An 18,810-nucleotide genomic window follows, 5' to 3' on the forward strand; every position below is an offset into this window, starting at 1 on the left:
AGAAGGTCGAAACATTGTTCGCTCTTCTACGTAAAATATTTTCTCAACCCAAACGAGCCGTTTTTGCATATATATTTCTCTACAAGTGGGTTTTCTCGACATCACTGAGAGAGACCTTACTTTTCGCAGCTCGACAATTCTGCCACGTTCAAACTCTGTCAACTTTTTAGTCTTTGCCATGTTTTTACCCAATGTAACACAGGAGATGTTGACAATGCTAATGCTTGAACGCAAATGACTAAATTGTGTTACATGTTTACCAATTAACGCTTCGTTTCAGTATGGCCTTAAACTTTTGACCAGCGAATATTTAGGCTAATTTCATAGTGTTCACATTTTCCCTATTAAATGCTAAAAAAGTTTTTTTTATTATTTTCCCCTTTTGTCATTTTCATCTTTCGAAGCTCTACTCAAATAAGTGGTTGAGTCTAGCAACGCAAAATGCATATTTTTCTTTATGTTCATTGGCCTTAAGATTTTGACTGGCAGTGCATAACCTGTGATTACAATATACTCAAGAAATGGGCTGTATTTCAGCCTTCGATTCTAAAACAGAACTAAAACTGTTCTGTCATTAATATTTAAATCTGCCCCTTGACGAGAATTTAACCTTTCTTCTTAATTGTATTGTTTTGATACTCTTACAACAGCAAAGGGATTATGTTTATCCATTTTATTTATTAATTATAATAAATACAAATAATGCACACATGCAATCATAATTTACATTATAAGTACAATTCTGATGTAAATAACATTAATAGTGATAAGCATCTTGGTGTTTCGGTTGATTATTTCCTAAATCCATCCAAGCAATGTGCCGTTGCTAATGGCAAGGCAATAGCAATCTCCCTTGTATTTATAAAAAAATATTAAGTATAAGCCTAAGGAGATTACCATTTTAATGTATATTGCACTAATACTATATATGTTTAGGCCTTTACCTCAAGGACATTTAATCATTGGAAAGGGTTCTAAGGAGGGTTACAAGGGTGGTGATATCTAGAATCGAAAGGTTGTCGTATGAGAATAGGTTAAGTTATCTGAACTTGTTTTATATTAAAAAAAAGAAGTAGAGTTAGAGGGTACACAAATATGAAAACACACCACACTAATATAACAATACATTAGCAAACAACGATTTATAGGCATCATGAAGTGATTTATTTTTCGGAGAACATACCTGAAAAACACAGAACAATGTTCTTAGAAATATATAATATATTCCGTCAGAAGGAACTTTTTTCATTATGCCTATAAATCGTTGCTTGCTAGCTTGTTATACTGTGTTTCTGATTGAGATAGTTAGTAAGGGAATTACATTATTGCAGTCAACAGCGAGAATGGTGAAACAATTAAAAATGTATAAAGTTTGGCCGGTAGGTGTCACCTTCAGCTTTGACTGTTTTACTTTTCAAACAGGGTAGTTGACCTTTTAAGTGGTCTGCGACCCAAATGTTGTAACTGTGGTCAAACCCACACAGCCAACTATAAAGGATGTGATAAATATAAAGAAATAAAACAACGTATATATCAGATAAGAACAGCATCGTCAGAACAGGATCAACCAAGTACAAATAGGCAACCAAAAACAGACATAACGACAGAATCTAACAAAACAACTAAAACCAGATATGCACAAATGTTAAAAGGAAACAACTTCCACAAACAGCAAGAACAGAATATAATTACTCAGGAAAATAACATCTTAACGCAAACACTAAAGCCATAAGAAAACAGCACCACATTCCAAGAAACAAATACAAACACACCTGATAAAACAAGCCTTATTACTACCATATTCAAAAACATATTTACAGAATTTGTAACAGAATACACAAAACCGAACCAGACAACCAACTGCTTCGAATTACCGATTAATATCTTCAAAAACCACATCACACTTCATATACCCTACACAATATCAACACTAACTGGCTACATGCTTACAGTATGTTCACAGTTGTATATATCAACATTCAAGGTGCAATATCTTCCTAGAAACATGAGATCGAAGACCTAATGCAAGAAACTAACCCCTACATCATAATAGTAAGCGAAACTATAATATACAATAACAATAGATTTAAAATACCAAATTATACAACAATAAAGAAAGACAGAATAAACAAAAATAATGAAAATAGAGGCATCATGCTGCTCTACAAAATGAAGCTATCAATAATAGAAATTAAATTGAGCAGTAACAACGAACATGTTACTGTCGATATCCTGCAAAGAAATAAAACAAAAGTAACTGTAGTAGGAAGTTACTGCTCACCTAATAAACAACTAGATATAGCATCACTCAGCAACATCTTTTCCCACAACCAAAACTCTATAGTTATGGGTGACTTAAATAGTAAAAATGTTACCTTTGGATGCCGGAGCTCAAACTACAATGGTAGAAGTCTATTACAATTCATAGATGATAACAAAATAGTCCTACTAAATGATACCACCCCTACACATACAGCGTATGCCCCTAACTCAAGTGACATACTAGGCCTGTGCATGTGTAGATATAATCTGAGCCAAAAAACTAATAAAATTCCAGGTGGGAAAAGATGTTGGCAGTAATCACCTACCAATATATTGCGTCTTCGATCTCGCCCCCCCCCATAAAAATATAACCTTCAGAAAAGAAAATTTTAATTACAGTAAAACAAATTGGCAAAATTACAAACAGGAATTAGACAACCTTTTACCTAATAAAGTTATAAAAGAAGTTAAAACCCATATCGAAATGGATAATTACTGTCAAGCAATAACGGAATGCCTTCAGAAAGCAGCCAAGAAAACAATACCAAAACAACACCATAAAACAACAAACAACACATGGAAAACCACCACAGAAATAATCACCTTAATCAAAAAACGAAGACAATTAAGAAGACAGTATATGATAACAAGAAACAGAGAAACAAAAACGCAAATAAACAATATTAGAAATCACATCAGAACACAAATAAAACAACAAAAACAAGATAAATGGGACAACTACTGCTCAAAACTAAATGATAAAACTGACCCGAAAAAATTTCAGATATGAATACATATTTCTACAATAAAGTCACCAACCATATATTAAACAATAAAAAACAATTTTAACCAATTTTTCCAATAAACATAACTGAGACAAACACAAGACCTAACACAGATTATGCAAACACGCTACTAACAAATGAAATATCCCTTCAAGAACTACTCGAAGTAATAAAAAACACAAAAACAAAGCTCCAGGTGAAGATGAAATACAAGCTATCCTTCTAAAAAAGGGCACTCCGAAATTGTTTGACCACCTAAAATCACTTTTTAATCTATCTCTATCCTCAGGATACATCCCAGTTTCTTGGTAGCTTGCTACTACATTAATGTTCCATAAGGAAGGAAAGCCAGCAAATAAACCTAATAGCTACCGACCAATCAGCCTGACCAGCTGTATAGGCAAAATTCTCGAAACAGTAATCAGTAATAGACTCTCCACATTCTTGGAGATAACATCAAAATTACCAAAGAACAAAATGGATTCGGGAAATTTAGACAAACGACAGATCACTTAATCAGATTAACCGAAACTATAATAGATAGCTTCAATAAAAAAGAATGTACTGTCGCTTGCTTCCTTGATATCGAGAAGGCATTTGACACTGTATGGCACGATGGTCTAAGGTTCCAAATGAATGAAATGGAACTACCGCGTGGAATTATCCGTTGGCTATCTAACTTTTTGGAAAATAGAAAGTGTAGAGTAAATGTTGAGGGTACCTATTTTGAGTACTTTACTCCAGAAGCTGGTGTCCCTCATGGAGGGGTGGTTAGCTCTATACTCTTCATCATATATGTAAACAATATGCCAATGAAGGATCCAAATCATGGATTCTCTTCACAGTTCGCAGATGATGTGGCAGTCTGGAAAAGTGCTGCAACACCCACGATAGTAGCCACTAACATACAACCGCAACTAAATAGAATAAGTGAATACAGTAAAAAATATAGAATAAAAATAAACACAGTAAAAACACAACTCGTAGTTTTTACGAAATTGAAAAAACACAAAAACAACAGCCAGAATTATATATGAATGGCACACTACTTCAGACTGCCCCATCGGAAAAATTTTTAGGTCTAACTTATGATTCAAAATTAACTTGGATTAATCATGTTAACGAAATTAAAAATAAAGTCTGACGAAGAACTAACTATGCTAGGAGTCTCACCCGTAAAAACAGTGGAGCATCTACAGATAACTTACTAATAATCTATAAAACGTATATTAGACCAGTAATAGATTATGCAGGTCCAGCATAATTAAAACCAAACTACAAACAATCCAAAACACACTCCTCACAACAGCATACAGAGTTCCAAGAACTATATCATCTCAATATTAAATTAGACAGTTTTTCGTTTATTACAGGGTTAAGATTAGTTTCATGCATCGTAATGTATCTAATTTATAGAAACGAAAGAATTAAAGTAAAAGTGACATTATAATACAGTTAACGAACTGGTTTTGATCATAACATAAGTCATGGCAGTTTTGGAATTTATATTTTGAATGTAAGTGTTAAAGTATATACGAAAAAAGACAAAGTGAAAAGTATAAATAAATTTGAAGCTGATAAAGTTTTGTTAATGTGCTATAAATTAGCTGTTGAATATTTTGCGACTGAATTTGGTAAGTAATATAACTTTGATCATTGAATATTAAGTGGACTGAAAAATACAGGGTGGCCCGTAAGTCCCTACCCATTCATATATCTTATGTATCTGTGTGCTCTCCTTCATTCTTGCTGTATAATATTATGCGACGCCATGTTCTGTGATACATTTTCTTCAACATAGCAGGGGTTGTTGCTCCAAATGCCGCGTTAACAGCTGCCTTCAATTCATCATTAGTATTATAACGTTGTTTAGACACATTGTGGGTGGGTAGGGGCTTACGGGCCACCCTGTACATTAACTTTATTAAGTGTGGGTGTGAAAGAACAGTTTTGAATGTCCAAATGATCTTTTATTGTCTGTATGTCATGTAATTTTTCGGTTTTCTGTTTATGTGAAGTGGCATATTTGTGTTTTGTTATTTTCCGTTATAATTGTCACATGCCAAATTTTGTATAGGAAAGTATCACCAGTGACGTAGACAGGCTTTTCACTTGTAAGGGGCAGAAATTTTGAGTGGGGGTAATAAATTGAAAACCCAAAATTGATCTGTTCATTAAAATCAATCAAATATAATGCAGTAGTGTTCATAGAAGTTTAATGGCCTCAATTAACTTGTCCTCTGCCCTTTCATCCATAGGATAGTTTCATTCATGTTTGTACAAAGGTTTTACCAATAGTATAATCCTGTTTTTGTTTCCCCCTCCTTCATTTTTACTTTACATAACTTTACAGTTATTTCTCTAAGGGTGTTTTTTAAGGGCGTAGTTATTTTGGATCTTTGGTCTCATGCAAAATTCTGCAGCCATATCAAACTGTTGGGATAGCAGGGCTTAATTTATTCCAGTTGTTATTCAGAGATTAAAAATCATATGGTTTGGGCTGAATGGAAAAATTGTAAACCTTGCTGAAAGACCAGTAGTAACAAAATCATGTCAAATTGGGTGCATCCTTTTTTGAGGAAGAAAATTGCAAGGTTTCATTTTAAAAATGTAACAAGTTTTTAAACTATTACATAATCATTTATAACTTTTCTTTCTCTATTCAAGCAGTTATTTAGGCCAATATGGCCTATTCCAAATAGGCCTAACACAGCGGTCTTTTTGGTGAAACAAATGTTTATGTGGTTGAGTGTAAAATGATTTAACTAAGCTGAATCATCTTGTTTGACTATTTATACTTCCAATGTAATTATTCTATAATGATATAGTACGAGAGATTTTATATAAATATTACATTTATAAGTTATGCTTTAAAATACTAATTTCTGACATCATTATACACCTGTCTTCTTATGTCTGTCACATGCTTATCAGATTAATCTGAAGTTTGGACAGGTTTAGAAGCCAGATTTGCCAATGGTAGTATGTAGCAATGCTTCTCAACCTTTTTCAATATTATTCACCCCCTGTAAATTTTTCACATCAATTAACTCACCCCAGATTGAAAAAGAGACAAAAATAGCGTATTAAAATTCAGAGTTCTGTATTATGACTTAAATGTATATCATGCTACAATTAGAAATAATAATGAGTTATTTCTTCTTGAATTTGTTGTGTAATTGATAATACTAATTCACCCCATCATTCTTATTCATCCTGAATGTGAACTTATTAACCCTTGGGTGAACCATTTGTGAAGCACTGAGGTATAGAAAGGAATGATACAGTGGAGATGATTCCACAGTGTGCAGATTCCTATAGGAATTAATAATTCTGAGTTCATATAAGCTTTAGCATGCTGTGCTAAAATTAAATTTTGCACTTGTTGGACAGAATTTAATGATAAGTAAAACTGCTTTCTTGTAATTGAATTTTCTCCTTTTGTCTTGAGCTGTACTTTTTATGTACAAAACTTAAATAAATTTTATTCTTGTGTAATAGTAAACTAGTTCTGTTTTTAGGAAATGGGTTACTGTCTAATTGTATGCACGGAGTTTTAAGACACAAGTAGTATTTCCTATTTTATTAATTTGTGTTTCAGTCTAATGAACTTAAGACACCTCTGACAAGCCAGGAATTTGAAAAGATTTGGCATAAACAGATTATTTCAACTGTTGTGGCATAGTATGTCAGACAAGCAGCAAGATCTAGCAGAAAATGCAATCACAGAACTCACTCTTCAAGAATTAATGAAAGTTTACGAGATAAAGCAAAAGCTTTTTTAAACAAAGTGATGTGATAAAACTATCTTTCTGTCACTTCCTGATTATTTACCTTAGAATGAAATAGTAATAATTCTTTTTGCGAAAACATGTGCTAGCTTTTGTAGAAAAATTACTGCTTTCTTGCATAGTTTAACAGATGTAATTTTGTTGATTTATAACTGTATATATATATATATGTGTGTGTGTGTGTGTGTGTGAGTTCACAAATCTGAACAAGTGCATAAGCTATTCCTTCTGTTTGTACAGAAAAGTCCATTAAAGAAAGATTTATACATTTAGATGACATTGTTATAACCTTCTGTTTGTTACAAAAGTTACTGCAGTTTTTAATAACTATGGTATAACATTTTAAACAGCAGATTATTGAAACATATTTCATGTAAAGCGTCAAAATTGTCAGTGATAATTTTGTTTAAATTTTATCTCAAACCTTGCACAGAAGTCAAACTCGTTAGTGTAGTCGGAAGAATGTTTCGTGAATTTTGTATGTGACAATATTATGGTTTTATTCAGCTGTGTAATTTAACCATAAGTACAATAATGTCATATTACAATAATAATAAAGGTATTAAATTCCTTTTATGAATAAAATATTTACAGGACTTAAGAAAAATTCTGGTAATTAGAATTAACAGTGTACAAGTAAGATTTTATAACCAAGCTTAAGTTAAACAAGTTTTTATTACTCAAATTTATGACTGATTTTCTTCAGACAAACTTAAATATTTTTTGGTTTGTGACATGCCAGGCATAGCAATTTCACATATAATTTTGTTCTTCAGAAACTATCCTGTCTTTCTATCAGTTTTAATACCATTAATAATGTTTGAACTTATTTTAGTTCAACTGCTGTTAAACTTACCCATTTTTGTACATTTAGTTACCTAGAGTTGTTTAATGTATTACAATTTACTGATTCTTAAAAGGTACTGGTTTTAGATGGAATACAACACAAATTTAAACACAACAATTTTTGTCTTAAATTTTATTGTTTGTATTTTTTCTGGAGGCATTTTCAAGGGTATATTTAACTTTTTAAATCACATTTATGTTACAAAAATGCTATTTTCTAATTAATTTGATCAAAGACCTTAAATGATGTTCAGTCAATGTTTTGACTACCCATAATCAATCATTAATGAGAAGTGGTAGGTCTTCTGGTGCCACAAATCTTCCAACTTTCAATCTTTAATTATAAGTTTGGAAAGGTTTTCAAGAAATAGCACAATTGATGGTATTTTTGTTGCTTGTTGCACAAAATAAAAGTTTTTCCAAGTGTTTGAATGTTGTAACATGAAACTAAGTTTTTTGTTTGGAAATTATAAGAATACAGAAGATAATTTTAGATTAGTGAAATAGGATATATTTTAGTGGTGATATACAGTAATTGAACAAGATTGTCAGTTGTACTAGTAATCAGTGATATATTTAATAAATAATTTATATAGATCACTGAATAAAAGATATTCTGTAAAAATAAAACTTAAAGTGTAATCAGTAAATTTCACAAACTATTTATTCCTCTGTTGGGTATAATGTGACAAACCCATAGTACGTCATGTTTGTCCTAAACTAACATTTTGTGTTTCATGCAAAGAGCAAGAACAAATAAAAATTAATGAACTATGGATATACTTGTAATAAAGGATGTGTGTTCATAATAAGGTTTCATAGTTTGTGAAGACCCGTAAAATGTTGCTACAATACATCTAAACTAATCAAGCTTCTTTGACCATTTCATTATTTCATGAATTTGTTTCTGAACCATTCTCTAAATGTACCAGTAATTTAGCAACTTCTACACACGTTGAAGCTACTGTATTTCACAAACAACCCCATTTCTTGTATTTTTTCACAGCTACTTGATAAAGTCACTGTAATAGCTCTATAGCTTAATACCACCCCCTGTGATAAGATGTAATAATCAATCACTTCAAATTTAATGCAGTATTTTACAATTTTTTTCTTACTATAATATTAAACCACAATAAATTTGATGTTATTTTACAGTCACATACTACTTGTTATGATGTTACAGAAATATTTCTAAATTCAATATATTATAGCTAACCTCCACACTCTATATAACCTTTGAATTTGATGTATTATATCACAATCATGTGATATTGTGTAGTGCCAGTACATATTTTTCCTGTGAAAAGGTTAATATAACCTAAACACATTAACTAGAACATGGAGATGTTAGTAACAGTTATCATTTAAAGATAAAATAATTTATTTAAAAGTGTTCTAAAGGAGTTAGTGTAAAATGAATCTCTAGATTCATAGTAGTAATTATTTATCAGTATGAGACAAAAACAAATGGAAACTTTAGTAAGAATACAGATTTTCACTACTGTCACATTGAAAGATATTCTTTAGCTATTCTTTCAAAAGAACTAATTAAAAACCTCATATGTGGCTATGAGTTAACTAACAATGTGGTACAGTAAACAGAATGTTCTAGTTGAGTCTGCTTTTAGAAAATTTCAGAAGGAAATAATCATATTGTTAGTTTTACAATAAATTTATTAAATTTCACTTACTTAATGCCTGAAAATGTTCAGTGTAAAATAATTTTGATCATAACATATTTTTTATATGTTTAAACTTATATATGTTTTATTGAACAAACAATAGAAGGTAAGCAGAAAGTTTCCATGTGTGGAAAAGGGTCTAATGGATTTTTTTACAATCACATAACATACATTATTTTCTTGTAGTCAAAATTTTAGGAAAATCAATACCAGTGTGTTGTAGTATAACAATAACAACAACACAACTTTCATAGCAAATAAAACTTTATTTCAGTTACTCCAATAAACTTTAATTTTAAACAATCCCGGTTCTTGAAGATAAAAAAAAAAAGATTATTCTTCAGCCATATGATTTAGATAGTAATTCAATAGTCAGCTAACTTATTTTGAGTGAAGTATCACAGGACAATGTGGTTTACAACATCAAAAAATATTTATTTTCACTTATACGTTTTTAGAATTACTAAATATCAAAAATGAATTTTTTTTGGTGAACAACTGCATTATTATTAAAAGTATATATTAAAACTTGTGTATATATTTTGATAGAAATCAAAGTTAATTGTTTTCCACTTGTTAAAAAAAATTAATTTGAAAAATAAATTCATTTATTTGGAATTTTGCTTATTTCACAAACTTATCTTCTGGCATAAAGATTGCAGCTTCATTCAGGTTTTAAATACTGCAACAAATTTGTTTGTTAGCTGCAATTTTGAGTATTTAGTGCTTTGGTACTAATGCAGAAGGATGATTTCAGAATACAAAGAAATTCTGATATAAATTTCCCAATAATTACAAAAAATTACTTTTGTTACAACTGCAAAAATTATTTGAGAAAACAAAATCTACAACAGTCAACAAGATAAAAATGTGCAATTTCTGTGACTTAAGTTTTCCCGAGATAAAAAAAAAACAAAAAATAATTGAGATATTTAAAACAATTGGAGTAAAATATTCAAAATCAACATTTCTTTAAAACTTACCAAAACAAAATAATTTCAAAAACCCATCCCAAATGATAAACTTCCATTCCAAAGTTTAAATTGAAAGGAAAGTGTTAAAAAAGTTACTTTCCCATCATAAAAATGTATTGGTTATTTTCTTGGTTGATGAATAACAGCTGGTTTGTTGGAAATGTTACGATTATCTTTAGATGGTGTAGGCTTCTCGTGAAATGCTCTGACAGCTTCAGGAGGGAAGTCTGAATCTCCCTTTAAAAAAAAAAGATATTGGTGGGCTTTCAATCAAGTTATTTAATGTATTATACCCACAACAATAGGCATATAAAACTAGTCATTTTTGGGGCAAATTGACATAAGTGGCAATCCTTGGAGAATGTTCTTAAACTGAAATTTCTTAATACTGCATTAGTCTGTAAAAGTTTTCCATAGTCACTCTTGCAGTGTCCGAGAAGATTCCATCATCAAAAATAAGTCAAGAAATAAACTATTATTTTAGAAGCAAAACCATTAACACTCAAAATATTTTCCTTTACTAATCAATAACTGAATGCTGAGTGTTACAAGTTGTTTTTTTTCACCACCTAATGTAACAATTTAACACAAGCTGGCCAAACAATGAAGCTACTGCAAACAACAAGCAGGTACATGCTTTCATCTTTCTGTGCCAATGTTTGCAAAATATTTAAGGTCTGTGAAGACTAATGGTTAATGTGATTTTTTTTCTCATTAAGTTAGACCAGTGACAGTGTTTATAACTTTTAAAATTTAAAGTGTATATACTGACAAACCACATTTCCTAAATACATCAAAAATGTAAACTAAATTGACTATTCAGACTTAGAAAGAGATAAACATAAAAAGACAGATCCCTTCAATTTCCCAAAATAATGAATTACTTTATGGATTTACACACTAAGATTTTTTGTAACATGCAAAACTGTTAAAAATGTAGATGTGTTAGTATCAATTTAATTAGCTATAAAAGAATACGAGTTGGTTTAAATTACTCAAAACTTTTAAATAATATTGTATTTGTATTGATATGTTCTTAGTTGGATATTAAATATACAAAGAAGTTCCTAGATGATGAACCCATTGTTAAAGGTATGGATAAGTTGCAAAATAAATATTTACATACACCCATACTGTATTAAACATATATTCCTCCATAGTGGAACACTGAAAAAACCACCTTAAGAACTTGGTAGCTTTGTATTGACAGAAAAAATTGGAATACTGGAAGTAATAATGTTTAAAGAAACATACACATGTTCTATCAGTTTTCCTTAGTAGTTTATGATGATGATAATGTGTGTGTAAGTTATGTGAATTTTTCAAAGACCATACAAATATTTGCATCTATCTTTCGCTAGCAGAAACATCACTCTATGGGAAGTTGTTAAGATCTTGGAGAGCTGAACGGTTTGCTTCTCTGTCATGAAATTGCTCCTGCCTTCTAACTGCATCTTGACAAGTGGTTTGATTTGCTTCTGAACCTCGGGTTTGTTCCTGGCTTCTTTTCAATGAATCTTGTCTCATAACTTGGTGAAAAAGTCTGTCTCATTCTTTTTTTTTTTTTTTTTTTTTTTTTTTTTTGTGTGTAAATTGCAACCCGATGTTTCATTTCCTTGTCCAAAGTTCAGAGTTCTTACAAAATAATTCACTTTTCCATTTTGAAATTTTTGGCATTGTAATTTTTTATGTTTTTGATCACTTTATACAAACTGAAGTAAAAGAATAATTTTGTAACTTATGAAGATTGAGTCACTACAAAACTCTGCAAATATTTAGGTAATGAACTTCCTATGAGGGATGTGCAATTTCTTCAGTCATAGAACAATTCAATTCATAGCAAAAGCTTGAATTCTCCCCTGGAAAGACTTGCTTTAAAATTCTGCTTTAAACTCATTTTAATTTTTTAATGAAACTTTTAAAATGGTGGTAATTTTGTTGATAATAATAAATGTGCATTATTAAAATGAAAAGAAGTAGCACTTCTCTATTAAGGAGGCAATTTAAGAAAAAATTTTATAAGGTTCTATTATTTTTTTCAATCTTAATGAGTATCTCTTTTATAATTTTTATTTTGATGCAATATAAAGCTGTTATTAACTTCTTTAAAAAAATGGATACATGCACTAATTTTATTTTTTAAAATATATGAGATCCAGTTGTAATGAAACTATCAGGAACTTCCCCTTATGATGTTGAAAAAAAATTGTGCAAAGTTTCATCCAAATTGGACTTAAATTGTGAGGGGAGTTTTGCCGACATTGGTTACTTGTATACATATATTATAAACACCAATGAAGGTGATTAGTTGTCTGTGTCGATCCTTGTGGTCTTTGTTAAATAAAGTACTGTGCAAAGTCAAAAGTTAGATTTCAGTCTACTTTCAAGAAACATTGGAAGGTAAATCACAGGTGAACCTTCAAAATTCAATTAATATTCACACTTAGTACAACAGAAACTCAGTGGAAGTGCTTGAGTTCAGCAAACAGTTAATATTTTGAGTGTACCCTTTTGCTTTAATAACTGCAGACAGTATTTCAAGCATTGTTGCAACATATTTCATTAAAATGTTCTTTGGGATTTTACTCCAAATGCCTACAATACACTCCCATAAAATTTCTTTGGAAGTAACTTTTGATGTGTTTAGTTTTTGATGTATCAAATCCCAGATCTGCTCAATCAGGTTCAGATTGCAGATCTATGAGGACCACTGCATCATTTGAATGACTCCTTTCTTAGCTAAGTAATTTCTGCACAGGTTGAATGAGTGTTTGGGGTCATTATATTCTTTGCAATAGAATTATTTACTAATAATATGCAAACCACTGGGTATACTGTGACTATCTGATGGTAGTTCCACTCATCCATTATTCCATCTACTTTGCAAATATCTCCTCTTACCTCAGCAGGAAAACATCACACTGCATCCCCTATGCTTCATGATAGGTGCTATGCATTGAGGTAAATCTCCTTCACCTTTCTTCTGCTGGACATACAACCTACTCTTTGAACCATGGACTTATCTGTCCATAACACCCTTTTCCTATCACCAAAATTCAATTTCTGGAGACCAAAGCAGTTGTTTTTTAACTGCTACACATCCAAATATTCTATTTTCATTGAGTATTCTTGATACTGTACATCTGGACACTTTTTTGTCATTTGGTACATGGTTGTTTATTCCAGGTTTGAGATCAGTGGTAGTTTTCCTTCTGTCTCAAAGGCTGCATAAACAAAGATACGTAACATCAATATCATTGAGTTCAGGTGTTCTTCCTTTCCTATTTTCAAATTTGTCCACCTTGGTCTTATGATCTAGGGTGTGCTTGATAGTGGAAGCATTTCAAGTCTACAACAATTTGTCAGAGAGTCCAACTAGCATCACATGAAACTTTTATGTGAACTCTCTGTTCTACTGCTTTTTGGGGTCATGGTATGACAACAAAATATAATATATAGTGTTAAATGCTATTTTTTATCAAGGTGTATTTGTGGAGTGCTATTAAATTGATTCCTTCTAGCATATACTGGTACCATATGCTAGCTTCTTTCTATATAGTTATGACACTGCATGGAGTACCATAACGATTATTTCAGACCCTAAATTTGATCAGTATGTTCATTCAAGCAGAACCCTTATGACATGCCCTTGGTTTGCATGTGGGAATTCTAAAAAAAATGATGAGTATTCTCACCCTGGCATGTGTGTGTGTGTGTGTTTCTTATAGCAAAGCCACATTGGGCTATCTGCCGAGTCCACAGAGGGTAATCAAACCCCTGATTTTAACATTGTAAATCCTTAGATTTACCACTGTACCAGCAGGGAGATGATCACCCTGGCTTATTCAGTTGTCAACAGGGATCATGAAGTACTACCATAAGGTAGAAACTTACATTTTGTATAATGGCATGGAAGAATTAGTCCCATAAAATAGAAAGAATGAAAAAATATTGTTTTGTCTCAACACTTTTAAACAGTACTGTATAAAGCATAGGTATAACATGGAAAATATTTAAGACATACACAACATTTTATTTTCACACATAAAAACACAATTAATGTGCATTAGAAACATTTTATAATTTAAGATTTCTCAGAAAAATAAAACCTGAATATTTTTCACATTACAGATCCAACATTACCTTTATAAAACATACAACTTCTGTTCCCATAACCTTTCAAGACAATATTTATCATACTAGGATCGGTTACCTTCTGTTTTGAAGTCATTAACCTTTACTACCTTTTTCCTATGTTTCAACAATGAACCATAAATATGTATGTTAATTTTACGTTAAACTACAGTACAAAATGTGAATAAATAACTAAACATAAATCTTTAATATTTGGAATATGTCACCTTGTTTTATTCTATGATACAAAATGCAATGACTGAATTAAGACAAACAAAACATGACAAAAATTTATATTTTTGAAGGCATTATTGTTTGCCTATTCTGACTTATTATTTTTTATCTTAAAAACATTGATGCTACAATTAAACGTGTAAAACTTACTCGAGCAAGAGCTCCAGATATAATCAACTGTTGCTTCGGTGCACTGAAAAGTTACACAAGAAAAAGCAAGGGTTAAATTTCTTTTCATATAAAGGAAAAAAATGAAATAACACTATCATAGTTATTTTTATTAAACTGTTAAGTATGATCAACACTATGCATACATTTTAAACAACAAATAATAAAAAACTAAATTAATATGGCTTATAAAAATGACGTATTTTATCTAAAGGTGTAATTGTAACATTAAATATTTTCTTCACATTAAAAATTATAAATTTGTTCATTCAAAATGTTAAGCCTCATTTTGTGACTGATTTTACAAAAACAAAATTGCAGTTTTATCAAAGAATTCATCAGTGAATCAGTGATAATATATAGGAAACAAGATAGTGATATTAGAGACCTGTTAAGAAAAAAACAAAGTTTCACTGAAATTAATTTTCAAAACAGAATATTAAAACAATACATAATTCTGCTTGCAATTACATACACGAGATTAGGTCCTACTTAAGATTAGTTTTTATCTCTAAAGTGAAAAGTTTAAAGAAAATGGTCTTACAACAATAGATATTTATTGAGTAAGGTAAAAAAATAATGCATTCTGCACCTGAAACTTGATTTTCAAAATAGAAAATGTTCAAGATTATTAACAAACCATAAGCTTTACAGAAGACAATCATGTGTAAAGCAATTTCTTACCTTAACTGAAAAAGATATTTATATAATTAAACTTGACACATTTATAACAAAAACTTTAATAGTTGTATCTATCACAAAGAAACTCTTCTCAGTAAATTATGAACTTCAATTGATAAGCTACAGACTTTATATAATCATAAATTGTATTTACATTTTAAACATTTAAAGACCTTTTCGATATAGACTATGGTAAGATGACTTACGAAACTATCATATTTCAAGTTCATAAAGTTTTGGTACCTATTGCACCTAATGTTATTCAAAGTTAGTAGAAAGAGTAAGTTTACCTTTTGCTGACTTGAACTTCTGTTTCTTCCTCCTCATCATCTTCCTTCTTTGGAGGTTCTGTAACTTTCTCATGAACTGAAGGTTTATGCTGAGTGATCGCATACCTCCTGCTTTTACTTAAAGTCAAGAATATAAATTAAAAACAAAATTATTCTAATTTTTGAAAAAACAACAACACCACTGTACACGTACGTAAAGTCTGTAAAATAACAACAGAAAAACACCTTGCATATCAAGGAAGAAGTGACAGGTATATAGTTGTGACAACAGTGTTTACATACTTACTTCCAAAATACCCACTTAAAGTTATACTGAACCTTTAGTAGATCAGTTTTACTTATTTCTTAATATTGTGATAAACAACTTTTTTTAACAATGTTTATAATTTAATGAATAATTATAACAACAAAAGTAACTGTTGTAACAAAACCATATGTTATATTAGTAGTACACAGTATATACTTTCAACAAGCAGTACTTGGTAGGTATAGGGACATTTGATCTATCCAGACTGATCTATTTTCTACTACCATCCAACAACAACAAAACATCTTCTATACTGACTCCCCACATAATTAGTTGTTTTGTTTTTTTGCATCATAACAACTGGAGCCCACCTTTGAAGAAAGAACCAGTGACCATTTTTGACTTGGTATTTCTACAAGCTGGAAGCTTGTTTGTCTTATTGTAACAATGTCTGGAATATTTTTGCTTCATGAAATTCTCCTACAGTATCTCCAGCAAAGATTTTAAAATAACTTTGTAATAGCCTCACTCTTAATATTAAATCTCTCAGTAAAGGAAGTATAACCTCTAATAGAAACTGAAAACCCATTAATTTAATATCAACAAAGTATACAGTTCTATCACTCTTGTGAAAAAAACATATAATGCATCAAGTAATAAAAGCCAAGACGTGTTCTTGGTATTTCCTTTAATTTCACTCTTTAAAAACTTATAAATGTGAAACCCCAGGAGGGAGATGTTAAGAAAACATTGATTGACATCATTTTTTAAAGTTTAAATAAGTAATGACATTACAGATTAAAAGCAATAATACACTTTGTGAACATAAACTTTTACAATTCATAGGCTTTCATGAAATCACCTCTTTGTGGAATGGCTTATTTCAATGTTAAATCTTACTGTATTCAATTATAAAATGTGAAAAATACAATAAACAGAAATAAAAACTAGATAACACTGAAAGAAGGAAAATAGGCCCATCAAACCCCCTTCCCAGACATTTTTAATGCCACTTTATATTTATTTAATTATCAACTTAAATTTAATAAAAAATTATGATGCATACAAGAAATACAAATGTTCATATACACATAGTTTGAGGAAAAAATACATCTTATGACCTACAGGTGGTACTGAAGAAAATAAATTTTGAGAGAGTGATGGAAAACAAAAATGTTTTGATGAATGAGATGTGTGGTCTCTATAATATGGTTCTAGTTCTTACACAAGAATGGTTAATAGTATGTTGGTGCCAGGTTTTGACATTTAATAACACTTTAATGCAAGTATATTACCTGCACTGTAGTACCGATGCAGACTAAACAAATAATTTAGCTGACTTCTGCTTTCACAAACAACTCATACATACTCTTATTTGAGTAAGGTGCTTTAAAAATCATATTTTTTAAAATCGAAAATGTATGGCTTTAACGTTCTTTACTTACTTTCTCGAGACAAATGTGCAGGTAAAAACTAAAAAAACTCTTAGTATACTGCACTGTGGTATTGCTTTATACCATATTGTATAGGTATAGTATTTATTGTTTTTTTCTATAAACGTAAATAAAAAACACGACCTCTGTCTCAAGAATATAACTGTATTAGAGCCAACTTGCGTTAACAAAGTCATGTGCAATAAATGCTGTTTTTTGTATTTTTTTTTTCGCTATAACATAATGTATATGGAACATTAACGAAATGTTTTTATCATTCAGTTTATATCACAATATTAATAACATAATATGTAGGTCTGGCATAAATTTCCTCCATCAGATATATATTTCGGTTTCAGTGAGATAAGAAGTCTAAATTAGTAAATGTAATATTTTTTGCAACTTGAAAAATATGACCACTTTTTTGGCCAGACGACCCTCATCACTAAATTCACAAACATACTGTTGTGTCTTTCCGTACATCTAAATTTATTGAATTGAGAACATCCAAGTTAGCATTTTTAAATGAAGAAAATATGTATCCTACCTGCTGGAGGATGACCAGCTTTAAGTTCCTGGTTTTCTTCTGTCGACGACATATTTCAAAATAGCAGAAGAAAATTATGTAGTTTTTATTAGTACAAGTAGTAACTTACCTACTTCACGTACTGTTATACGTTCATTTAACACATGTAGCACTTCTGAACAATGTCATCGTGGCTGTTTTATTAGTTCAAGTTGCAAACATGAGAGGGCCATCATTATAAATATGTAATGTTTTCATTGAAGATATTGTTGAATTTTTATTTGGATATGCGATATATAATTGTAAAACACACATATAAAAATGTATTTGAACAACGAATTATGACCTCGAACGAGTTATATCGCGGTAAAAAAGTAAATAATTTATGCAGCTCCAGAGTATTTTTTAGTCTAGAAATGAATTAATATCGAAACGTTATAAATTAATGCCTCCAATATTTCAATTTCAAAACTAAATGAAATAAATAGAGAATAAAGAAAATTCTAAATAATGTACTGCCCTTAAAAATATTAAGTACGTAATCAGGATGCAAAGTTTTGATCCAAAATATGCACAGGATTCGGAATGTTTTTGAACCGAGGTTAAATCTATCCAGATATGCAAATTATTAAACGTACATTCTCTCAGTGGGACAGCTGTAAGTCTACCGACTTAGAACACTAAAACGTTGGATTCAGTTTCTCGCGATGGACACACAAAAGAGAGCTAAAATTGGTTTCGCTCAAAAAACTAA

At 30.5% G+C, this 18,810-nt stretch overlaps 1 protein-coding gene across 1 annotated transcript; it reads right to left on the reverse strand.

Moving 5' to 3' along the window:
* Nucleotides 1-9,620: 9,620 nt before the first annotated feature.
* Nucleotides 9,621-18,261, reverse strand: LOC143255976 (death-associated protein 1-like). The gene is given in 5 exon segments (XM_076512472.1): nt 9,621-10,580; nt 14,862-14,904; nt 15,851-15,947; nt 15,950-15,967; nt 18,078-18,261. Coding segments are annotated over 5 exon segments (327 nt in total). The 5' UTR covers nt 18,130-18,261; the 3' UTR covers nt 9,621-10,463.
* Nucleotides 18,262-18,810: the final 549 nt, after the last annotated feature.

Source organism: Tachypleus tridentatus, chromosome 7, assembly GCF_004210375.1.
Source record: "Tachypleus tridentatus isolate NWPU-2018 chromosome 7, ASM421037v1, whole genome shotgun sequence".
Taxonomy (NCBI): domain Eukaryota; kingdom Metazoa; phylum Arthropoda; class Merostomata; order Xiphosura; family Limulidae; genus Tachypleus; species Tachypleus tridentatus.